At 60.7% G+C, this 18112-nt stretch overlaps 2 protein-coding genes and 2 non-coding genes across 4 annotated transcripts; all 4 read left to right on the forward strand.

Moving 5' to 3' along the window:
* The first annotated feature begins 520 nt into the window (after positions 1-520).
* On the forward strand, positions 521-4830 carry RPS11 (ribosomal protein S11). The gene is made up of 5 exons (XM_064144157.1): positions 521-611; positions 1411-1542; positions 1952-2027; positions 3449-3578; positions 4619-4830. Exons 1-5 carry the CDS (start codon positions 597-599, stop codon positions 4740-4742), a joined length of 477 nt encoding a protein of 158 aa, XP_064000227.1. The 5' UTR covers positions 521-596; the 3' UTR covers positions 4743-4830.
* On the forward strand, positions 2099-2193 carry LOC135176580 (small nucleolar RNA SNORD35). Its single transcript, XR_010302739.1, has one exon. It is a non-coding gene; the product is annotated as a small nucleolar RNA SNORD35 (small nucleolar RNA).
* LOC135176579 (small nucleolar RNA SNORD35) lies at positions 3721-3808 on the forward strand. Its single transcript, XR_010302738.1, has one exon. It is a non-coding gene; the product is annotated as a small nucleolar RNA SNORD35 (small nucleolar RNA).
* A 4605-nt stretch (positions 4831-9435) lies between the features above and the next one.
* On the forward strand, positions 9436-10453 carry LOC135175770 (olfactory receptor 52D1-like). The gene has a single exon (XM_064144062.1). It carries the CDS (start codon positions 9476-9478, stop codon positions 10451-10453), a length of 978 nt encoding a protein of 325 aa, XP_064000132.1. The 5' UTR covers positions 9436-9475.
* Positions 10454-18112: the final 7659 nt, after the last annotated feature.

Raw genomic sequence — 18112 nt, forward strand, 5'->3', positions numbered from 1 at the left:
GCCAGGCTGGGTCTGGGTCTGGGTCTGGACTGGGCCAGGCTGGGCCTGGGTTCGGATCCAGGCTCGGTGTGAACTGAGCCAAACCAGCTCTGGGTCCAGTGTAAATTGGGCCAAGCTGGGCCCAGGTCCAGTGTGAACTGGGCTAAACTGGGCCTGGGTCTGGCATCGGCTGGGCCAGACTGGGCCCAGTGTCAGTGTGAACGGGGCCAGGCCAGGCCAGGTCTGGTGTGAAATGGACCAGACTGGGCCCTGGTTCAGATCTGCTTTCGCTGTGAACTGGGCCACACTGGGGCCTGGTTCCAGTGTTAATTGGTACGAACCGGGCCCGGGTCCGGTCCCGGCGTTAGCTGTGCCAAGCTGGGCCCCGGCCCCGGCCCCGGTCCCGGTGTTAACGGGGCCGAACCGAGGCCCGGTGCCGGCGTCAGCTGGGCCGAACCGGCGCCGCCCTTAGCCCGGACTCGCCTTGGCCCCGCCCAGGCCCTCCTGGCCCCGCCCCCCCCCCGCCGCCCCCGCCCCCTCCCGTGCGTCACTTCCGGCGCGGCGCCATAAGCGGCGCGCACGCGGCGCGGGGGCCCTTTTCCGGCAGGCGGCCCAAGATGGCGGACACGCAGGTGAGGCCTCCGCGGCAGGCCCCGGGCCCGGCCCCCCCCGGCGGCTGCTGAGGGGGGCCTGGGGGCGCTGCGAGCGTCCTAAGGGGTAAAGGAAGGGATATTGGGGGGGGGAGGCAGCGGGGGGTCGGTAGCGGCGAAAGGGAAGAGAAGAGGGTACTGGGAAACGGGGGGGGGGGAGAGGGGTACTGGGGATGGGATCCTGGGAACTGGGATACTGGGGGGGTACTGGGATGGGATAGCGGGGAGGGGATACTGGGGCCGGGAGGGGACTGGGAATGGGGTACTGGAGGGGAGGTGCTGGGAGGGGGATACTGGGGGGGATACTGGGGCCAGGAGGGGACTGGGAATGGGATACTGCGGCTGGGGTGCTGGGGGTGCGGGACTGGAAGGGGGAGAGTACTGGGAATGGGAAACTGGAGTGGGAGGGCATTGGGAGCGGCATACGGGGGGTGAGAGGGTACTGGGAATGGAAGGAGAGCAGGGGTTGGGGTCACTGGGAAGGGAGGATTAGTGGGAATGGAGCTGGGAACAAGGATGGAGGCTGCTGGGGCTGGGAGTTACTGGGAATGGGGTGAGGGAGAGCAGGAATTTGAGGTAACTGGGAAGTGAAGATTAGTGGGAATGGAGCTGGGACCAGGGAGGGAGGCTGCTGGGGCTGGGAGTTACTGGGAATGGGGAGTTACTGGGAGTTGCTGGGATGCAGATCTGGGGGGCACTGGTGGCTGGCTGGAGGTTAGCAGGAGTGGGCTGTGGGGTGCTGCCAGTACTGATGCCTGTGCCTGTGTGCCCTCCCCTCCAGACAGAGAGAGCCTACCAGAAGCAGCCAACCATCTTCCAGAACAAGAAGAGGGTGCTGCTGGGCGAGGGGGGCAAGGAGAAGCTGCCAAGGTACTACAAGAACATTGGCTTGGGCTTCAAGACCCCCAAGGAGGTGAGGAGACTACGTGGGGGCAGCCAGCGACCAGCCTTGCCCTGCCCTGCTGCCAGCTGTGAGGCAGCTGGGCCCAGCTTGCCCCAGGATAAGGTCTCAGGCAGTCCCAGGTTGTCCTAGGAAAAGAAGGCCACGAAGGTGCCAGCTGGTCCCAGTTTGCCCCAGGGTAAGGTCTCAGACAGTTCCAGGTTGCTGTAGGAAAAGAAGGTCCCAGTCTGGCTAAGGACAAGGTCCCAGCTGCTTCCAGTTTGGTCCAGGATCAGAAGGTCCCAGCTGGTCCCAGTCTGGCCCAGGACCAGGTGGTCCCAGCTGGTCCCAGTTTGCCCCCCCTTTAGACAGCCTCTTCCCTCGCACTGGGGCTGGCCTCTCCCGGGGACTGGCCTCACCCCGCTGGTGTCGCCCCCTGCAGGCCATCGAGGGCACCTACATCGACAAGAAGTGTCCCTTCACCGGCAACGTCTCCATCCGCGGCCGCATCCTCTCGGGTGAGTGCCCCGGGGGGGGGTCCATGCCCTGGGGCAGGAGGTGCTGAGCAGCTCCCTGCAGGTCCTCAGGCTGCAGATGATGGCTGTGTTCTCACGATGGTCTGCTGAGCCTCACGGTGAGGAGGCCTTGAGGACCACGCCCCAAGGGCTCTGCTGATGCCTGGCCAGAGGACAGGGGATGGAGCTTGGCCCCTGCCAGGGCTTGGTGTGGGTCCCCCTAGGTTCTTCTGGGCTTGGGTCCTACTAGGTTCTGGGCTTGGATCCCTCTTGCTTGGGTCCCCCTAGGTTCTGGGCTTGGGTCCCTCATGCTTAGATCCCCCTGGATTCTTCTAGGCTTGGGTCCCCCTAGATCCTGGGCTTGAGTCCCCTTAGATTCTAGGCTTGGATCATTCTAGGCTTGGGTCCCTATTGCTTGGGTCCCCTTAGATCCTGGGCTTGGGTCCTTCTTGCTTGGGTCCCCCTAGATCCTGGTCTTGGGTCCCCTTAGATTCTAGGCTTGGGCCCCTCTTGCTTGGGTGTCCTTAGATCCTGGGTTTGGGTCCCCTTAGATTCTAGGCTTGGATCCCTCTTGCTTGGGTCCTGCTAGGTTCTGGGCTTGGGTCCTGCTAGGTTCTAGGCTTGGATTCCTCTTGCTTGGGTCCTCCTAGGTTCTGGGCTTGGGTCCCTCATGCTTAGATCCCCCTGGATTCTTCTAGGCTTGGGTCCCTCTTGCTTGGGTCCCCTTAGATCCTGGGCTTGGGTCCCCCTAGATCCTGGGCTTGGATCCCCTTAGATTCTAGGCTTGGGTCATTCTAGGCTTGGGTCCCTCTTGCTTGGGTCCCCTTAGATTCTAGGCTTGGGTCCCTATTGCTTGGGTCCCCCTAGATCCTGGGCTTGGATCCCCTTAGATTCTAGGCTTGGGTCATTCTAGGCTTGGGTCCCTATTGCTTGGGTCCCCCTAGATCCTGGGCTTGGGTCCCCTTAGATTCTAGGCTTGGGTCATTCTAGGCTTGGGTCCCTATTGCTTGGGTCCCCCTAGATCCTGGGCTTGGGTCCCTCTTGCTTGGGTCCCCCTAGATCCTGTGCTTGGGTCCCCTTAGATTCTAGGCTTGGGTCCCCTTAGATCCTGGGCTTGGGTCCCTCTTGCTTGGGTCCCCTTAGATCCTGGGCTTGGGTCCCTCTTGCTTGGGTCCCCTTAGATCCTGGGCTTGGGTCCCTCTTGCTTGGGTCCCCTTAGATCCTGGGCTTGGGTCCCTCTCGCTTGGGTCCCCTTAGGTTCCAGGCTTGGGACTCTCTCACTTGGGTCCTTCTGGGTGCAGCTCCTTCTCAAAGGCTCCAGCCCCAAACTCCAGCTTGCTCATCTTGTGGGGGGTGGTGGAGCAGGCTCTGATGGCCTTCCCCTTCCTCCCGTGCTCCCCTTTGTGGCCCTCCCTGCCGTGCAGGGGTGGTGACGAAGATGAAGATGCAGCGAACCATCGTCATCCGCCGCGACTACCTGCACTACATCCGCAAGTACAACCGCTTCGAGAAGCGCCACAAGAACATGTCTGTGCACCTCTCCCCCTGCTTCAGGTGGGCACCAACCCCCTCCTGCCCCCCCTTCCCCAGCTGCTCCTTTGGGAGGGGGTTTGGAAGCAGTGATCTCGAGAGGGGTTGGGGCTCAGGCTGCTTTGGGGGGGTTTGAGAAGCTGCTGCTGACCCAGGACCTGCTCGCCGGTGATGATGTTCTCAATCTCACGATGGTCTTCAGAGCTCCCCTGGGGGCTGCTGACAATGCCAGTGGCAGTGACTGAACCGTGAGTGGGTGTGGGTCCAAGCTTCTGGAGGTAGAAGCTCCCAAGAGGAGAGAAAGTGGAAAAATGGGGAGGGGGTTCTGAAGGAGAACGTGGGACAGGCTCCAAGGATCTGAGGGGAGGCGGCCCTCAGGAGCCCAGGGCCCAGGGGAGGTGGTCCTCTGGAGCTGAAGGGCAAAGGGAGGTGGCCCTCAGGATCTCAGGTCTGGGGGAAGGTGGCCCAAGGGACTCAATGGTGGCATTTTGTCCCTTCCCATGTCTCCACACTGGGTCTCTGGAGCTCAGTGTTGGCCTGGACTAGAAGAACCCGACCAGCAGTTGTGCCCTGGCACAGCCCGAGCCCATCTCCTCTTGGCACAGCCCTCAGCACAGAGCTTGGCCCCAGCTGGCTCCAGGCTGCTGCCAGGCAGCAGAAGGCTGAGGTTGGTGCTGAGGAGCAGCAGAGGCAGCAGCAGGGCACTGCTTGGCCACAGCCAGGGGTGCCAGGGAGCTGCAGAGCCCCACAAGGGCTGCCCTCAGCCTCCTCTGCTGCAGCCTCAGCCCTGCCCCAGCTCCCTCAGCTGCTCCTCACAGCTCCTGCACAGCCTCCTCCTGCTCCTCCACACCTTTGCCCAGCTCTGCTGCCCTGCTCTGTGCCCTGCCCCAGCCCCTCAATATCTTGGCACGGATTCACCCAGCCCTGCAGGGGGCGGATGCCCAATCCCTGCCCTGCTCCTCCTTGCCCACACCATGGCTGCTGCACGCTGAGGCTGCTGCTCTTTGGCAGAGGGCACCCAGCAGGCCTGCAGAGGGGTCCTAATGGTTTGGTTGTGCCCACAGGGACGTGCAGATCGGGGACATTGTGACCGTGGGGGAGTGTCGCCCGCTCAGCAAGACTGTGCGCTTCAACGTCCTCAAGGTCACCAAGGCTGCTGGCACCAAGAAGCAGTTCCAGAAGTTCTAAAGCCACCCCCACCCCCCCCCCAACCCCCTGCTGGGGGAAACTCTCAGCAGAGGAATAAAAGAAGCCCTCAAAAAAAAACCCCAAACCTTGACCTTCTCTGCAGAGGTGGTTTTGGTGCCAGTCATAGAACGGTCTGGGTGGGAAGGGACCTCTGGAGTTCATCTAACTCAGCCCTGCTGCAGCCAGCAGGGACATCCTCAGCAGCCCAGGTCTGGAGTCATAGACTAGAATCAAAGAATTAAATAGGATCAAAGAATAGAATTAAATAGGATCAAATAATAGAATTAAATAGGATCAAAGAAAAATCAAAGAATCAGAGCCAAAGAATCAATGGAATCAAATAGAATCAATCAGTGAATTAAAGAGTAGAATCAAAGAATCAATAGAATCAGAGATGTAATAGAATCAATGAATCAAAGAATAGAGTCAAATTGAATCAATGGATCAATAAATCAATTGAAGAATCAGACTCAATAGAATCAAAGCAAAGAATTGAATCACAGAGTCGTAGAATCAGGATCAATCAGCATCAACAGAATCAGAATCAATCAGAATCAGAATCAAAGAATGAAAGAATCCAAGAATTGGAGTCAAAGAATGAAAGCATCAAAGAATCAGAGTCAGAGAATCAATCAGAGTCAGAATCAATCAGAATCAGAGAGAATCAATCAGAATCACAGGCTCAGTCAGAATGCAGGGATCAAAGAGCAGTTCAGGCCAGCAGAGTCCTCCAGAGCTCATCCAGCCCAGCCCCCTGCACTCGGCAGGGACCTCCTCACCAGCCCAGGTCTGGAATCGTCAAAGGATTTGGTGAAGGTGACCCCAAAAAGGCTTTTCCTGGGGGGATTTGGGTGGAGGTGACACCAAAACTCTTCCTGATGGACTCAAGATGGTGTCTGAAGGTCCATCAGGATGCTCCCTGCATCTCCTGGGGGTTCAGGGTGGTGCCTGAAGGCCATCAGGATGCTCCCCACAAGACCAAGGCATTTGAGGGCTCCACAAGGCCAAGTGCCAGGTCCTGTCTGTGGCTCCATGACACTTTGGAAGCCAACTTGAGGGCAAGCAGAGTCCAGAAGCTGCTGTTTGGTTCCCATGAAAATGGTTTCTTGAGGAGGTTAAAGGAGGGAGAAGAGGGAGATCCCCAGGAGGTCCTACCTCCAAGCCAGCCTCCAGCCTCAGCCCCCTCTGGAGGCCTCAGGGTCAGGTTTGCTCTGCAGGAGAACTTCTTCTCCCCTGCCAGCCCCAGGGGCCCTGTGCCCCTCTGCTGGCAGCAGGGCAGGGCAGGCTCTGCCACCCCTTCGGCCCCCTCGTGCCCTGCCCAGGGCTGCTGCTGGCCTCGATGCTCCTTGCCAGGAGCTTTCTCCAGGGAGGTGGAGTCTCAGCTCCCTCCCTGCCCACCTGGGCGACTCCTGAGCCCTCCTGGCTGCAGCCTACTGCAGGGGCAGCAACCAGAGCTGGCACCTGGCAGTGCCACGACGAGAGCCACGGGGGGCAGTGGACAACTCAACCTCTGCAGGCTGGGACCACCTCCCCTCAAGCTTCTCCTGCTGGATGCGGTGGGCACAGCTGGGCTGGGTCCTCAGGCACCACCCAGCCTGGCACTTGCCACCTGCTGGGGCTTTTGCTGCCCCTCAGGAGCACCTCCTGGGGAGGTTGGTCTCAGCTCTTGGGTGTCCCTCAAGTTGGGTTGTGCTGCTCAAGTGACTCAGCTCTGGGGTGAGGTCTTCTGCTGCTTGGCACAGCAGGGCCTGGAGGCATCAGCAGCACCTTGGCTGCCTCCCTCTGCTCCCAGGCAGCAATGGTTGAGGAGCAGGAGCCCAGGAGAGGACCTTGCTGGGCAGCTGTGGAGACCTTTGGGATGCTCTGGGGCTGGGCTGGAGAAGACCTCCATGGAGATGGAGGCCAAGCATGGCCCCAGCCCTGCCCCAGCACCACCCACCCCTGGCCTCAGCACCACAGCTCTGCCCCTTGCCAACCCCTCCAGCCATGGCCACTGCACCACTGCCCTGGGCAGCCTGGCACAGGCCTGGGCAAGCCTCCAGGGGCACAAAGTGCTCCTCAGGCACAAGCTCCACCTGCCCTGGCACAGCCTGAGCCCATCTCCTCTGGGCACAGCCCTCAGCACAGAGCTTGGCCCCAGCTGGCTCCAGGCTGCTGTCAGGGAGCTGCAGAGCCCCACAAGGGCTGCTCTCAGCCTCCTCTGCTCCAGCCTCAACCCTCCTCCAGCTCCCCCAGCTGCTCCTCACAACTTCTCCACAGCCTTCTGCTTCTCCAGACCCTTCACCACCTCAGGAAGCTCCCCAGGCATCAACTCCTGCTGCCACCACAGCTCAGCAGGCTCTCAGACCTCTACCCCTCCATGGCCTTCAGCCATCCTCCTCTCCATGCTGTTCTCCAACCTTCCCTTGGAGCAACCTGAGCAGGTTCCTCCTGGTCTTTGGGAGAAGAACCCAACCCCCACTTGGCTGCAAGCTCCCCTCAGGTGAGTGAGGTCCTGGTCATGGTCAGGAGAGGCAGGTGGTGGCCATGTGGGGCTGGAGCTGTCCCCACTTGCAATGCAAATGTTGGAGCAGCAGGAAATGGTCACCCCTGGGGCTGTCCTCTGCTGTTAATCTTTAATCAGCTCCAGGCTCCTGCAGTTGATGTTCTCAAGGGGCCTGGGATGGAGGAGGATTAACTCCAGCACCAACCCTCTGTGGGGATTTGTGCTCTCCTGAGGGGTGTCCTGCAGCTCCCTCCTGGTGCAGGCTGAGCTTCCTCCTTCCCCTTGGGTGAGTCCTCAGCAGATGCTTTGAGGGTTGGGGTTTGGTGGCTTTGGGTTGGAGAAGGCCAAAAGAGTGGGGAGAGGAGGATGGAGAGAGGAGCATGGAGAGAGGGCGTGGGGGAGAGGAGCTGAGAGGAGCTTGGGGAAAAGAGCATGGAGAGAGGAGCTTGAAGCACATGTGGAGAGGAGCACTGAGAGGAACTTTGAGAGTGGAGCATGGGGGAGAGGAGCATGAGAGAGGAGCTGGAGACAAGAGCTTGGGGAGAAGACCTTAGAGGAATGTGGAGAGAAGAGCTTGGAGAGAGGAGAGTGGGGAGAGGAGCACGGAGAGAGGACCTTAGAGGAGCTGGAGAGAAGACCTTGGAGAGAGGAGCATGAGGGAAAGAGCAGTTTGGACAGAAGAGCTTGGGGAGAGGACCTTAGAGGAATGTGGAGAGAGGAGCATGAGGGAAAGAGGAGCTTGGACAGAAGAGCTTGGGGAGAGGACCTGAGAGGAGCATGGAGAGAGGAGCTTGGTTGCCTCCCATGGAGATGTGGAGGTCTAAAGTCCTGCTGGAGTGTGGTGGCATCAGGAGTTGGTGCCTGAGAACCTTCCCAAGCAGGAGGAGGCTGTGGAGAAGTTGTGAGGAGCAGCTCCTGCTCCTCAACCCATTGCTGCCTGGGAGCAGAGGGAGGCAGCCAAGGTGCTGCTGATGCCTCCAGGCCCTGCTGTGCCAAGCAGCAGCAGACCTCACCCCAGAGCTGAGTCACTTGAGCAGCACAACCCAACTTGAGGGACACTCAAGAGGGCTGTGACCCTCTGCTTCTGTGATTCTTGATTCCATGGCTCTGTGGCTCTTACTCTGGCTCTGATTCTGTGACTCCACGAGTCTGTGGCTATGACTCTGTGGCTCCATGATTCTGTGGCTATGACTCTGGCTCTGTGACTCTGTGGCTATGACTGTGACTTTGTGGCTATGGCTCTGTGACTCTGTGGCTGTGACTGGCTCTGTGACTCTGATTCTGTGACTTCATGACTCTGTGGCTGTGACTCTGTGGCTGTGACTCTGATTCTGTGACTCCATGACTCTGTGGCTGTGACTCTGGCTCTGTGACTCTGATTCTGTGACTCCATGACTCTGGCTCTGTGACTCTGACTCTGTGACTCCATGACTCTGTGGCTGTGACTCTGTGGCTGTGACTCTGATTCTGTGACTCCATGACTCTGTGGCTGTGACTCTGGCTCTGTGACTCTGACTCTGTGACTCTGACTCTGTGACTCCGTGACTCTGTGGCTGTGACTCTGGCTCTGTGACTCCATGACTCTGTGACTCCATGACTCTGTGGCTGTGACTCTGTGGCTGTGACTCTGTGGCTGTGACTCTGTGGCTGTGACTCTATGACTCTGTGACTCCATGACTCTGTGGCTGTGACTCTGTGGCTGTGACTCTGTGGCTGTGACTCTGGCTCTGTGACTCCATGACTCTGTGGCTGTGACTCTGTGGCTGTGACTCTGTGGCTGTGACTCTGTGGCTGTGACTCTGGCTCTGTGACTCCATGACTCTGTGGCTGTGACTCTGTGGCTGTGACTCTGTGGCTGTGACTCTGGCTCTGTGACTCCATGACTCTGTGGCTGTGACTCTGTGGCTGTGACTCTGTGGCTGTGACTCTGTGGCTGTGACTCTGGCTCTGTGACTCCATGACTCTGTGGCTGTGACTCTGTGGCTGTGACTCTGTGGCTGTGACTCTGTGGCTGTGACTCTGGCTCTGTGACTCCATGACTCTGTGGCTGTGACTCTGTGGCTGTGACTCTGGCTCTGTGACTCCATGACTCTGTGGCTGTGACTCTGTGGCTGTGACTCTGTGGCTGTGACTCTGTAGATCTCAGTTCCATGTCTCTGTGACTGAAGGTGCAGCCGTTTGCCCTTTCCCTTTGCCCCACCACCCCCCGCTCAGGCCAGCCTCTGCCCCCTGCCCTTTCCAGGCCACCATGCAGGAGCTGAACGAGAGCAGCTCCGACGCCATCACCTTCGTCCTGACTGGCATCCCGGGCCTGGAGCAGTGCCAGGGCTGGCTCTCCGTGCCCTTCTGCCTCATGTACCTCACGGCCCTCCTGGCCAACGCCTTCCTCCTCGCCGCCATCGCCACCCAGAGCAGCCTGCACCAGCCCATGTACCTCCTGCTGGCCATGCTGGCGCTCTCCGACCTGCTGCTCTCCACCGCCACCGTGCCCCAGGCCTTGGCCATCTTCTGGCTGGGCGCCCGCGAGACCTCCTTCGCCGCCTGCGTCACGCAGATGTTCTTCGCCCACTTCGGCTTCCTCCTGGAGTCCTCTGCGCTGCTGGCCATGGCCTGGGACCGCTACGTGGCCGTCTGCCACCCGCTGCGCTACTCCGCCATCCTCACCGGCCCCGTCGTGGCCAAGCTGGCTCTCAGCGCCGTGCTCAGGGCCTTCTGCATCATGTTCCCCCCCATCTTCCTCCTCAAGAGGCTGCCCTACTGCGGGCACAGGGTGATGCCCCACACCTACTGCGAGCACATGGGCATCGCCCGCCTGGCCTGCGCCGACATCCGCGCCAACGTCTGGTACGGGCTGGCCACGGCGCTGCTCACCTCCGGCCTCGACGCGCTCCTCATCGCCGCCTCCTACGCCCTCATCCTCAGGGCTGTCTTCGGGCTGCCTTCCCCCGAGGCTCGCCGCAAGAGCCTGAGCACCTGCGGCTCGCACCTCTGCGCCATCCTCCTCTTCTACCTCCCTGCCTTCTTCTCCTTCCTGGCTCACCGCTTCGGCCGCCGCAGCGTCCCCGCCCGGGCGCACATCCTCCTGGCCAACCTCTACGTGCTGGTGCCCCCCGCGCTCAACCCCATCGTCTACGGGGTGAGGACCAAGCAGATCCGGGAGACAGCCCTCAGGCTCCTCTGCCCCGCTGGGGGCTGGGGCTGGCCGGTTTGGAGGAGGAGAGGGTGAGGGGGGTGGGGGGAAGATTAGTGGGGAGGAGGGAGGGAGGAGGAGCTGAGGGATGGGGGAAAGTGAGTGGGAGGAGAGGGCGCTGAGGGAGGGAGGGAGAAGGTGGCGGGGCATAGAGGAAGATGAGTGGGAGGAGAAGGTGGTGTGGGATGGAGGAAGATGAGTGGGAGGAGAAGGTGGTGTGGGATGGAGGAAGATGAGTGGGAGGAGAAGGTGGTGTGGGATGGAGGGAGATGAGTGGGAGGAGAAGGTACTGAGGGATGGAGGAAGATGAGTGGGAGGAGGAGGTGTTGAGGGATGAAGGGAGAAAGTGTTGAGGGATGGAGGGAGAAGGTGTTGAGGGGTGGAGGAAGATGAGTGGGGGAGAAGGTGCTGAGGGATGGAGGAAGATGAGTGGGGGGAAAAGGAGCTGAGGAATGGAGGAAGAAAGCACTAAGGGAAGGAAGAAGATGAGTAGAAGGCTAAGGTACTGAGGGATGGAGGAAGATGAGGGGGAGGAGGAGGTGTTGAGGGATGAAGGGAGAAAGTGTTGAGGGATGGAGGGAGAAGGTGTTGAGGGATGGAGGAAGATGAGTGGGGGAGAAGGTGCTGAGGGATGGAGGAAGATGAGTGGGGGAGAAGGTGCTGAGGGATGGAGGGAGAGCTCAGCTGACCACCCCACCAAGGCTCTGATTGTCCTTCACCTCCTGCTGCTCCTCTTCCTCCTGCCCCTGCTTTCTGCTGCTTCCTTCCCTCCTCCTCTCAAGGCTTGGCCCTTGGGCACCTCCTTTGGCACCACACCAGAGGTTGGGGTGGCTGCTGTGGGCCCAGCTGATGCCCATGGGCTGCCCTCCTGCCTCCATTGGCAGAGCTTGCCCTGCTGTGGGTCCTTGGCACCTCCTGGTGCTGCAGATGAAGAACCTCCTGGCCTCATAGATGACTTCCTCTGGTCTGTGCTTCGAGGGCAACCAGGATGGCCAAGGCTGAGACCCCCTGGAGATGCTCTGGAATGGCTCTTCAGAGTTCCAGGCTCCATCCCCTGTCCCACCAGGGCTGGGTGGGCTCCATCCCCTGTCCCACCAGGGCTGGGTGGGCTCCATCCCCTGTCCCACCAGGGCTGGGTGGGCTCCATCCCCTGTCCCACCAGGGCTGGGTGGGCTCCATCCCATGTCCCATCAGGGCAGGAGCCGCAGACTCCTCCTGTGCCCAGCTGGGTGCCAGTGGAGAGGGCAACCCCAGCCCAAGCCTGCCCAAAGCATCTTCACCTCTCAGGCTCCTGCAGTGGGTTTTGGGGTCCTTCTGCTTCCTGCTGGGGCTGGAGACCCTAGGGGTGATTTTGGGCACCTCAGAGGTGTGTGGGGACTCTGAAGCTGTGGTGTGAGACCCCAGAGGTGTTTTGGGGACCCCAGACCTGTGGTGAGGGACCCCAGAGGTGTGGTGTGGGACCCTAAGTGTGTTTTGGGACCCCAAAGCTGTGGTGTGGGACCCCAGAGGTGTTTTGGGGACCCCAGAGGTGTAGTTTGGGACCCCAAAGGTGTTTTGGGTACCCCAGAGGTGTGGTATGGGACCCTAAATGTGTTTTGGGACCCCAAAGCTTTGGTGTAGGACCCCAGAGGTGTTTTGGGACCCCAAAGGTGCTTTGGGCCCCCAGAGGTGTGGTGGGAAGCCAAAGTCTGCTGCTGAGGAGATGTTTGCTCAGCTTTGGAGGTCCCAAAAGCTCCTCACCAGGCTTGGCTGCTTGCCACCACCTCAGCAGGTTGACTGTTTGCTTTGGTGGGCTCCAAAAGCAGGGGGAGATGTTTGCCTGGAGGAGGGAAATGTGCCAGGGAGAAGAGAGGGCCCCAGGGGCAGGAACAGGGCTCCATGGAAACCAAAACAGGAGCTGGGAAGGTCTTCGTGGTGGGGCTGGGGTGGGAGGGAGGTGTGGAGGAGCTGGAGAGCAGCTGGAGGAGCTTTGGAGGTGAGATAAGGGACAAAGGGACTTTGTTTGTCGGGTCAGGAGCGTGGGATGGGGATGGGGTGGAGAAGAGCTCTGGAGGGGATGGAGTTCAAGCAGGGAGCCAGCACTGCCCCAGGGCAACGCCAAACCCTGGCCCTCAGCACCGGGGCAGGAGGGGAGGGGCGAGGAGAGGAGGAGGAGGAGAGAGGAGAGGGAGAAGGAGAGGGGGAGGAGAAGTTAGGAAGAAGAGGAGAGAGGAGAGGTGAGGAGGGAGAGGAGAGGGAGAAGAGAAGGATAGGGAGAGGGGAGGTTAGGAGCAGAAGAGAGAGGAGAGGGGGAGAGGCAGAGGTGAGGAGAGGGAGGGGAGAGGAGGGAGAGAGGGAGGGATGAGGAGGAGAGGGAGGGGAGAGGAGAGGAGGGAAAGAGGAGGAGGAGAGGGAGAGGAGAAGTCTAAGCTGCTGCCTCCTCGGGCACTCCAGCCCTGGCCTGGCTGCCTCCACGGTGAGAGGAGGAAGCCAGCGACTGGAGCTGACAACCTGGCGGTGCCTGTGCCAGGGCAGCCAGAGAGGTTGGCAGCTGCCCCCTGGCTGGCAGCAGCCCAGGGCAGGGGGTTTGGGCTCTCAGCTGCCTGCTCTGCCTGGGGCTGGCCCTGCTGGCTGCAGGGCTGGGATGGGTGAGCCTGGGAGGTGCCTCCAGCCCAGCCCCTTCCATGAAGCAGTTGCAGATGCCCTTGCTGAGTGCAGGGAAGAAGTTAGGTCAGATGACCTCTGCAGGTACCTCCAAGTCCACTTTTCCTCCCCCCCCAGGAGGCCATTTGCAGCTCTGCAGCCTCTGCTCTGCTCCCCAGCTGCTTATGGTGACCACATCCAGGAGCAGCCTGGCAACAGTCAGTGAGTCACCAGCCCTGAGGGACACCATGGGTGGGACATTCTCCACCTGCTGCAGGAGTTTGTGTTCCTAATGGGGTTAAAGTGTCACCTAATGACCCCCCAGGGGGACCTGGAAGCAGAGCTCCTGCTGGTTCTGCTTCCTTTCCCACGCTCCACAGAGGTCTCCTTGTTTGCTTAGTTGCCTTGGAGAGAAGGGTTGGGTGGGGAGGACCTCTGCTGAGGAGCAGGGAAGGAGGTTGGAGCTGAGGAGCTTTCAGGGTGTCCATCTAGAGAAGATTAAAGAGGGGACTGAGAGCTGGCCCCAGAACCTTTGGAGATAAAGAGAAGCTCTTTGGAGATGCTGCAGGAACCTTGGGATGGGTTGGGTTGGAGGCACCTTCAAAGGTCATGGAGGGGTTTGGGTTTGAAGTGACCTACAATGGCCATGGAATGGGCTGGGCTGAAGGCACCTTAAAGGTCATGGAGTCATGGAAGGGGTTGGGCTGAAGGCACCTTAAAGGTCATGGAGTCATGGAAGGGGTTGGGCTGAAGGCACCTTAAAGGTCATGGAGTCATAGAAGGGGTTGGGCTGAAGGCACCTTAAAGGTCATGGAGTCATGGAAGGGGTTGGGCTGAAGGCACCTTAAAGGTCATGGAGTCATGGAAGGGGTTGGGTTGGAGGCACCTTAAAGGTCATGGAGCCATGGAAGGGGCTGGGCTGAAGGCACCTTAAAGGTCATGGAGTCATGGAGTGGGTTGGGCTGAAGGCACCTTAAAGGTCATGGAGTCATGAAGTGGTTGGGTTGGAGGCACCTTAAAGGTTATGGAGTCATGGAAGGGGTTGGGTTGGAGGCACCTTAAAGGTCATGGAGTCATGGAATGGGTTGGGCTGAAGGCACCTTAAAGGTCATGGAGCCATGGAAGGGGTTGGGTTTCTAACTTCCAAACTCATGGAATAGGTTGAGATGAAGGCAACTTCCAAGGTCATGGAGTCATGGAGTAGTCAGGGCTGAAGGCCACAGCCATGCTGGCAGGCCTGGCAGCCCAGGCTGGCACAGCTGTGGGTGCCCAGGCTGGAGAAGGCTCCAGGGACACCTTCTGGTGGCCTTACAGGGCTTGAAGGGGCTGAGAAGCAAGCTGGGGACAGAGTCTTGAGCAGGAACTGCCAGGACACCACATGGCACCAGTACAGCACTGGTGTGACATCAGATGGCACCAGTATGGCACCAGAGGGATGTCAGATGGCACCAGGTATGACACAGCACGACAGGGACAGGCTAAGAAGGACTGGACAGGGACAGACTGGGACAGGCAGAGGGGAACCAGCAGGGCCTGGGCTGGGAATGGGGACAGGGCTGGGGACAGGGACAGAACAGGCCTGGGGATGGAGTCAGAGCAGGGAGAGGGACAAGGGCAGGGAGGGTGTCAGGAGTGGGATAGGGCAGGGCTGGGACCTTATGGCTTGGGACAGGGATGGGGACAAAGCAGGAGCTGGGATAGGCAGAGCAGGACCAGCAGGGATGGGACAGGGGATGAAGATGGTGACAGGACAGGGACAGGTGGGAAAGGATCTCGAGAGCTTAGCAGGTGCTCTTCAAAGCCCTCACCCCAAGATCCCCCACCCCAGCTCCACTCCTGCCTGCCGTGAAGCTGAGCTGGTGCTGAGGGGAAGGATGTCCTGGAGGGGAAGGTCCTGCAGGTCAGGACACAGCTGCCAGGGAGCCTCCTGCTTCCCCAGGAGCTGCCCAGCTGGAATGAGGCATGGGAGAGGCTCCTAGAGAAAGCTCCTGCACCTGGAGAAGATCCATGGGGAAAGCTGCATGGAGCAAGGCCAGAAAAGCAGCTCCAAGCCATGAGTACAGGAGGCTGCAGAGGAGGGGAGGGGACAGAAACCTCTGGCACAACATCTGCAGCCAGCCCAAAGCTCAGCAGAGGCTTTTGGAAGCCTGAAAGTCAACCAAGCAACGCCCAAAGCTCCTCCTGCCAAAGGCTCTCCAGCAGGAGCAGGAGAACCTCAGCTCCCCAGGGGCTCCACAGCCACCACATCCTCCTCCAGGACTCGGCCTCAGACCCAGGAGGTGCCCACGAAGCCCTCCTCTGGCCCTGCCCCAACCCCTCAATGCCCTCCTGGCACTCAGGGGCCCAAAACCTGCCTCCCCCAGCACCCCCCAGCCCCTCTCTGCAGGGCTGCTCCCAGCCTCCATCCCACAGGCTGCAAGCTTCACCCTCTGCAGTCTGTGCCCCTTGCCCTGTCCCTGGGCAGCACTCAGCAGATGCCAGCCCCAGCCCCTTGCCCCCCACAGCCCCTTCAGCTCTTGCTGAGCACTGCTCAGCTGCCCTCTGGGGCTGCTCTGCTGCAGGCTCCCAGCCCCAGGGCTCTCAGCCTTTGCTGCTGCCAGAGCTGCTGCAGGCTCCCAGCCTCTGCCCAGCCTGCCCTGGCCTCTCTGCAGCCCTTGCCAGGCTCTCTGGCACTGGGCAGCCCAGAGCTGGCCCCAGCACTGCAGCTGTGGCCTCAGCAGGGCAGGGCAGAGGGCAGCAGAGCCTCCCTCCTCCTGCTGGCCTCCTCCTGTGTACAGTCACTCCAATTTGGGTTTTTTTCCCCTCAAAATGAGCTCTGTTCTGCTCCTGCAGCACTTTGTGGAGGCTCAGAACTGAGATCTCTTTCTGTCATGTGAGAGCTAAATCTGGAGGCAGCCAAAGGCAGCAGCGTGGGCAGGGGAGACAGCAGCAGCAGCAGGACCCTGAGCCTGGCCCTGGCAGCCACTCTGGAGGCTGTGTCTTGGCCATGGAGCTCAGGGAATGGCTGAGGATGGAGCTCAGAGCTCCTCTCCTCCACCTTCCCCACCGTGCCCAGGGACACCTCTCAGCCAGCCTGGCCTGCAGCACCCCCACAGAGGAGGCAGCCACAGCCTCCCTGGGCAGCCTGTGCCAGAGGCTCAGCAGCCTCCTCCTCAGCAACTTCTGCCTCAGCTCCACTCTGAGCCTGCTCTGCCTCAGCTCCCAACCCTTCCCCCTTGGCCTGTCCCTAGGACAGCCTTAGCCAAAGTCCCTCTGCAGCCTTCCTGCAGGATGCCTTCAGCTCCTGGCAGCAGCTCTGAGGTGCCCCTGGAGCCTTCTCTTCTGCAGCCTGCACCCCCCCAGCTCCCTCAGCCTGTGCTCACAGCAGAGCTGCCCCAGCCCTGGGCTGCTCCTTGTGGCCTCCTCTGTGCTGCCTGCAGCAGCTCTGTGCCCTCCTGCTGCTGGGGCCAGCAGCCCTGGAGGCAGCACTGGAGGTGAGGAGTGAGCAGAGCAGAGCCCAGGGGCAGGGTCCCCTCTCTTGCCCACCTGGGCACCCCCTGGCTCCTCTCCAGCTGCTGCCACCAACCCCCCAGGCCCTTTCCAGCCTCTCTGCCCCCAGCCTGGAGCCTTCCTGCTTGCTGTGCCCCAGGGCCAGGTGCCAGCCCTTGCCCTCGGTGCCCTCATCCCATTGCCCTCCCCCATGGCTGCAGCCTGCCCAGAGCCCTCTGCAGCTCCCTCCTGACCCTCCAGCAGGTCACTTCCCTCCCCCAGCTTGGTGCCAGCTGCCTGAGGGAGCCTCCAGCCCTCACCCAGCTCAGTGCTGAAGACAGTCAAGAGCAGTGTCCCCACCCTGAGCCCCTGGGGACACCCCTGGGCAGCTGCCACCCCCTGGGCACATCTCCACACCCCTCTCATTGCTCTTGGTCCTTCTGGTGAGTCCTTTTCAGTTCTTGTTTGGGCTTTCTAGGTTCCAGGAGGCTCCTTCCCAGATCTTGATGGATCCCTCTAGATTCCAGGTGAGTCCTTCTCAGTGCTTAGTAGATCCCTCTAAGGCTACAGATGGATCCTTGTCAGATCTTGGTCCTTCTCAGTTCTTCCTGGAACCCTCTAGGTTCCAAGAGGGTCTTTGTCAGTTCTTGGTGGATCCCTCTAGATTCCAGGAGGGTCCTTCTCAGATCTTGGTTGGTCCTTCCAGGAGGGTCCTTGTTAGTTCCTGATGGATCCCTCTAGATCCCAAGTGAGTCCTTCTCAGTTCTTGGTGGAGCCTTCTAGATTCCATCAGGATCCTTCTCAGATCATGGTCAGTTCTTCCAGCAGGATCCTTCTCAGATCATGGTCGGTTCTTCCAGCAGGATCCTTCTCAGATCTTGGTTGGTCCTTCCAGGAGAGTCCTCCTCAGCTCCTGGTGGATCCCTCTAGATTCCAGGAGGATCCTTCTTCAGCTCTTGGTTGGTCCTTCCAGCAAGGTCCTTCTCAGGTCTTGGTTGCTCCTTCCAGGAGAGTCCTCCTCAGCTCCTGGTGGATCCCTCTAGATTCCAGCAGGGTCCTTGTCAGTTCTTGGTCGATCCTTCCAGGAGGATCCCTCTCAGCTCTTCCTGCACCCCTTCCAGATTCCAGCAGAGTCCCTCCCTGCCTCCCTCTCAAGCCGCTCCTATCTCAGCATCTCCCTTGGGGAGACCTCCCTTAGACCCTCCCCAGCCCAGACTCCCCCCTCCCCCCTTTCCCCCTTCTCCCTCCTCCCTCTCCTCCTGCCTCTTCCCACCTCTCTCCCCTGAGCCTTCCTTCTCTCCCCTGCCCTCTCCCCTCTCCCCTCCGTGCCGCCGGCAGCGCAGAGCGGAGCCGAGGGGCGGAGCCGCGGGGCGGAGCCGGGGGCGGGGCCGCAGTGCCGCCGGCAGCGCAGAGCGGAGCCGAGGGGCGGAGCCGCGGGGCGGAGCCGGGGGCGGGGCCGCAGTGCCGCCGGCAGCGCAGAGCGGAGCCGAGGGGCGGAGCCGCGGGGCGGGGCGGAGCCGCGGGGCGGGGCGGAGCCGGGGCCGCAGTGCCGCCGGCAGCGCAGAGCTGATCCGAGGGGCGGGGCCGGGGGCGGGGCCGGAGTGC

The sequence above is a fragment of the Pogoniulus pusillus genome, chromosome 6 (assembly GCF_015220805.1).
Source record: "Pogoniulus pusillus isolate bPogPus1 chromosome 6, bPogPus1.pri, whole genome shotgun sequence".
In the NCBI taxonomy this organism is placed as follows: Eukaryota; Metazoa; Chordata; class Aves; order Piciformes; family Lybiidae; genus Pogoniulus; species Pogoniulus pusillus.

Bases quoted from the DNA above. Each gene is read 5' to 3' on its own strand.
- RPS11 (XM_064144157.1), top strand. The intron at 1,543-1,951 runs GTGAGGAGACTA...CGCCCCCTGCAG, and splicing joins GCTTCAAGACCCCCAAGGAG to GCCATCGAGGGCACCTACAT. The intron at 3,579-4,618 runs GTGGGCACCAAC...TTGTGCCCACAG, and splicing joins CACCTCTCCCCCTGCTTCAG to GGACGTGCAGATCGGGGACA.
- LOC135175770 (XM_064144062.1), top strand. From the start codon at position 9,476: ATGCAGGAGCTGAACGAGAGCAGCTCCGACGCCATCACCTTCGTCCTG.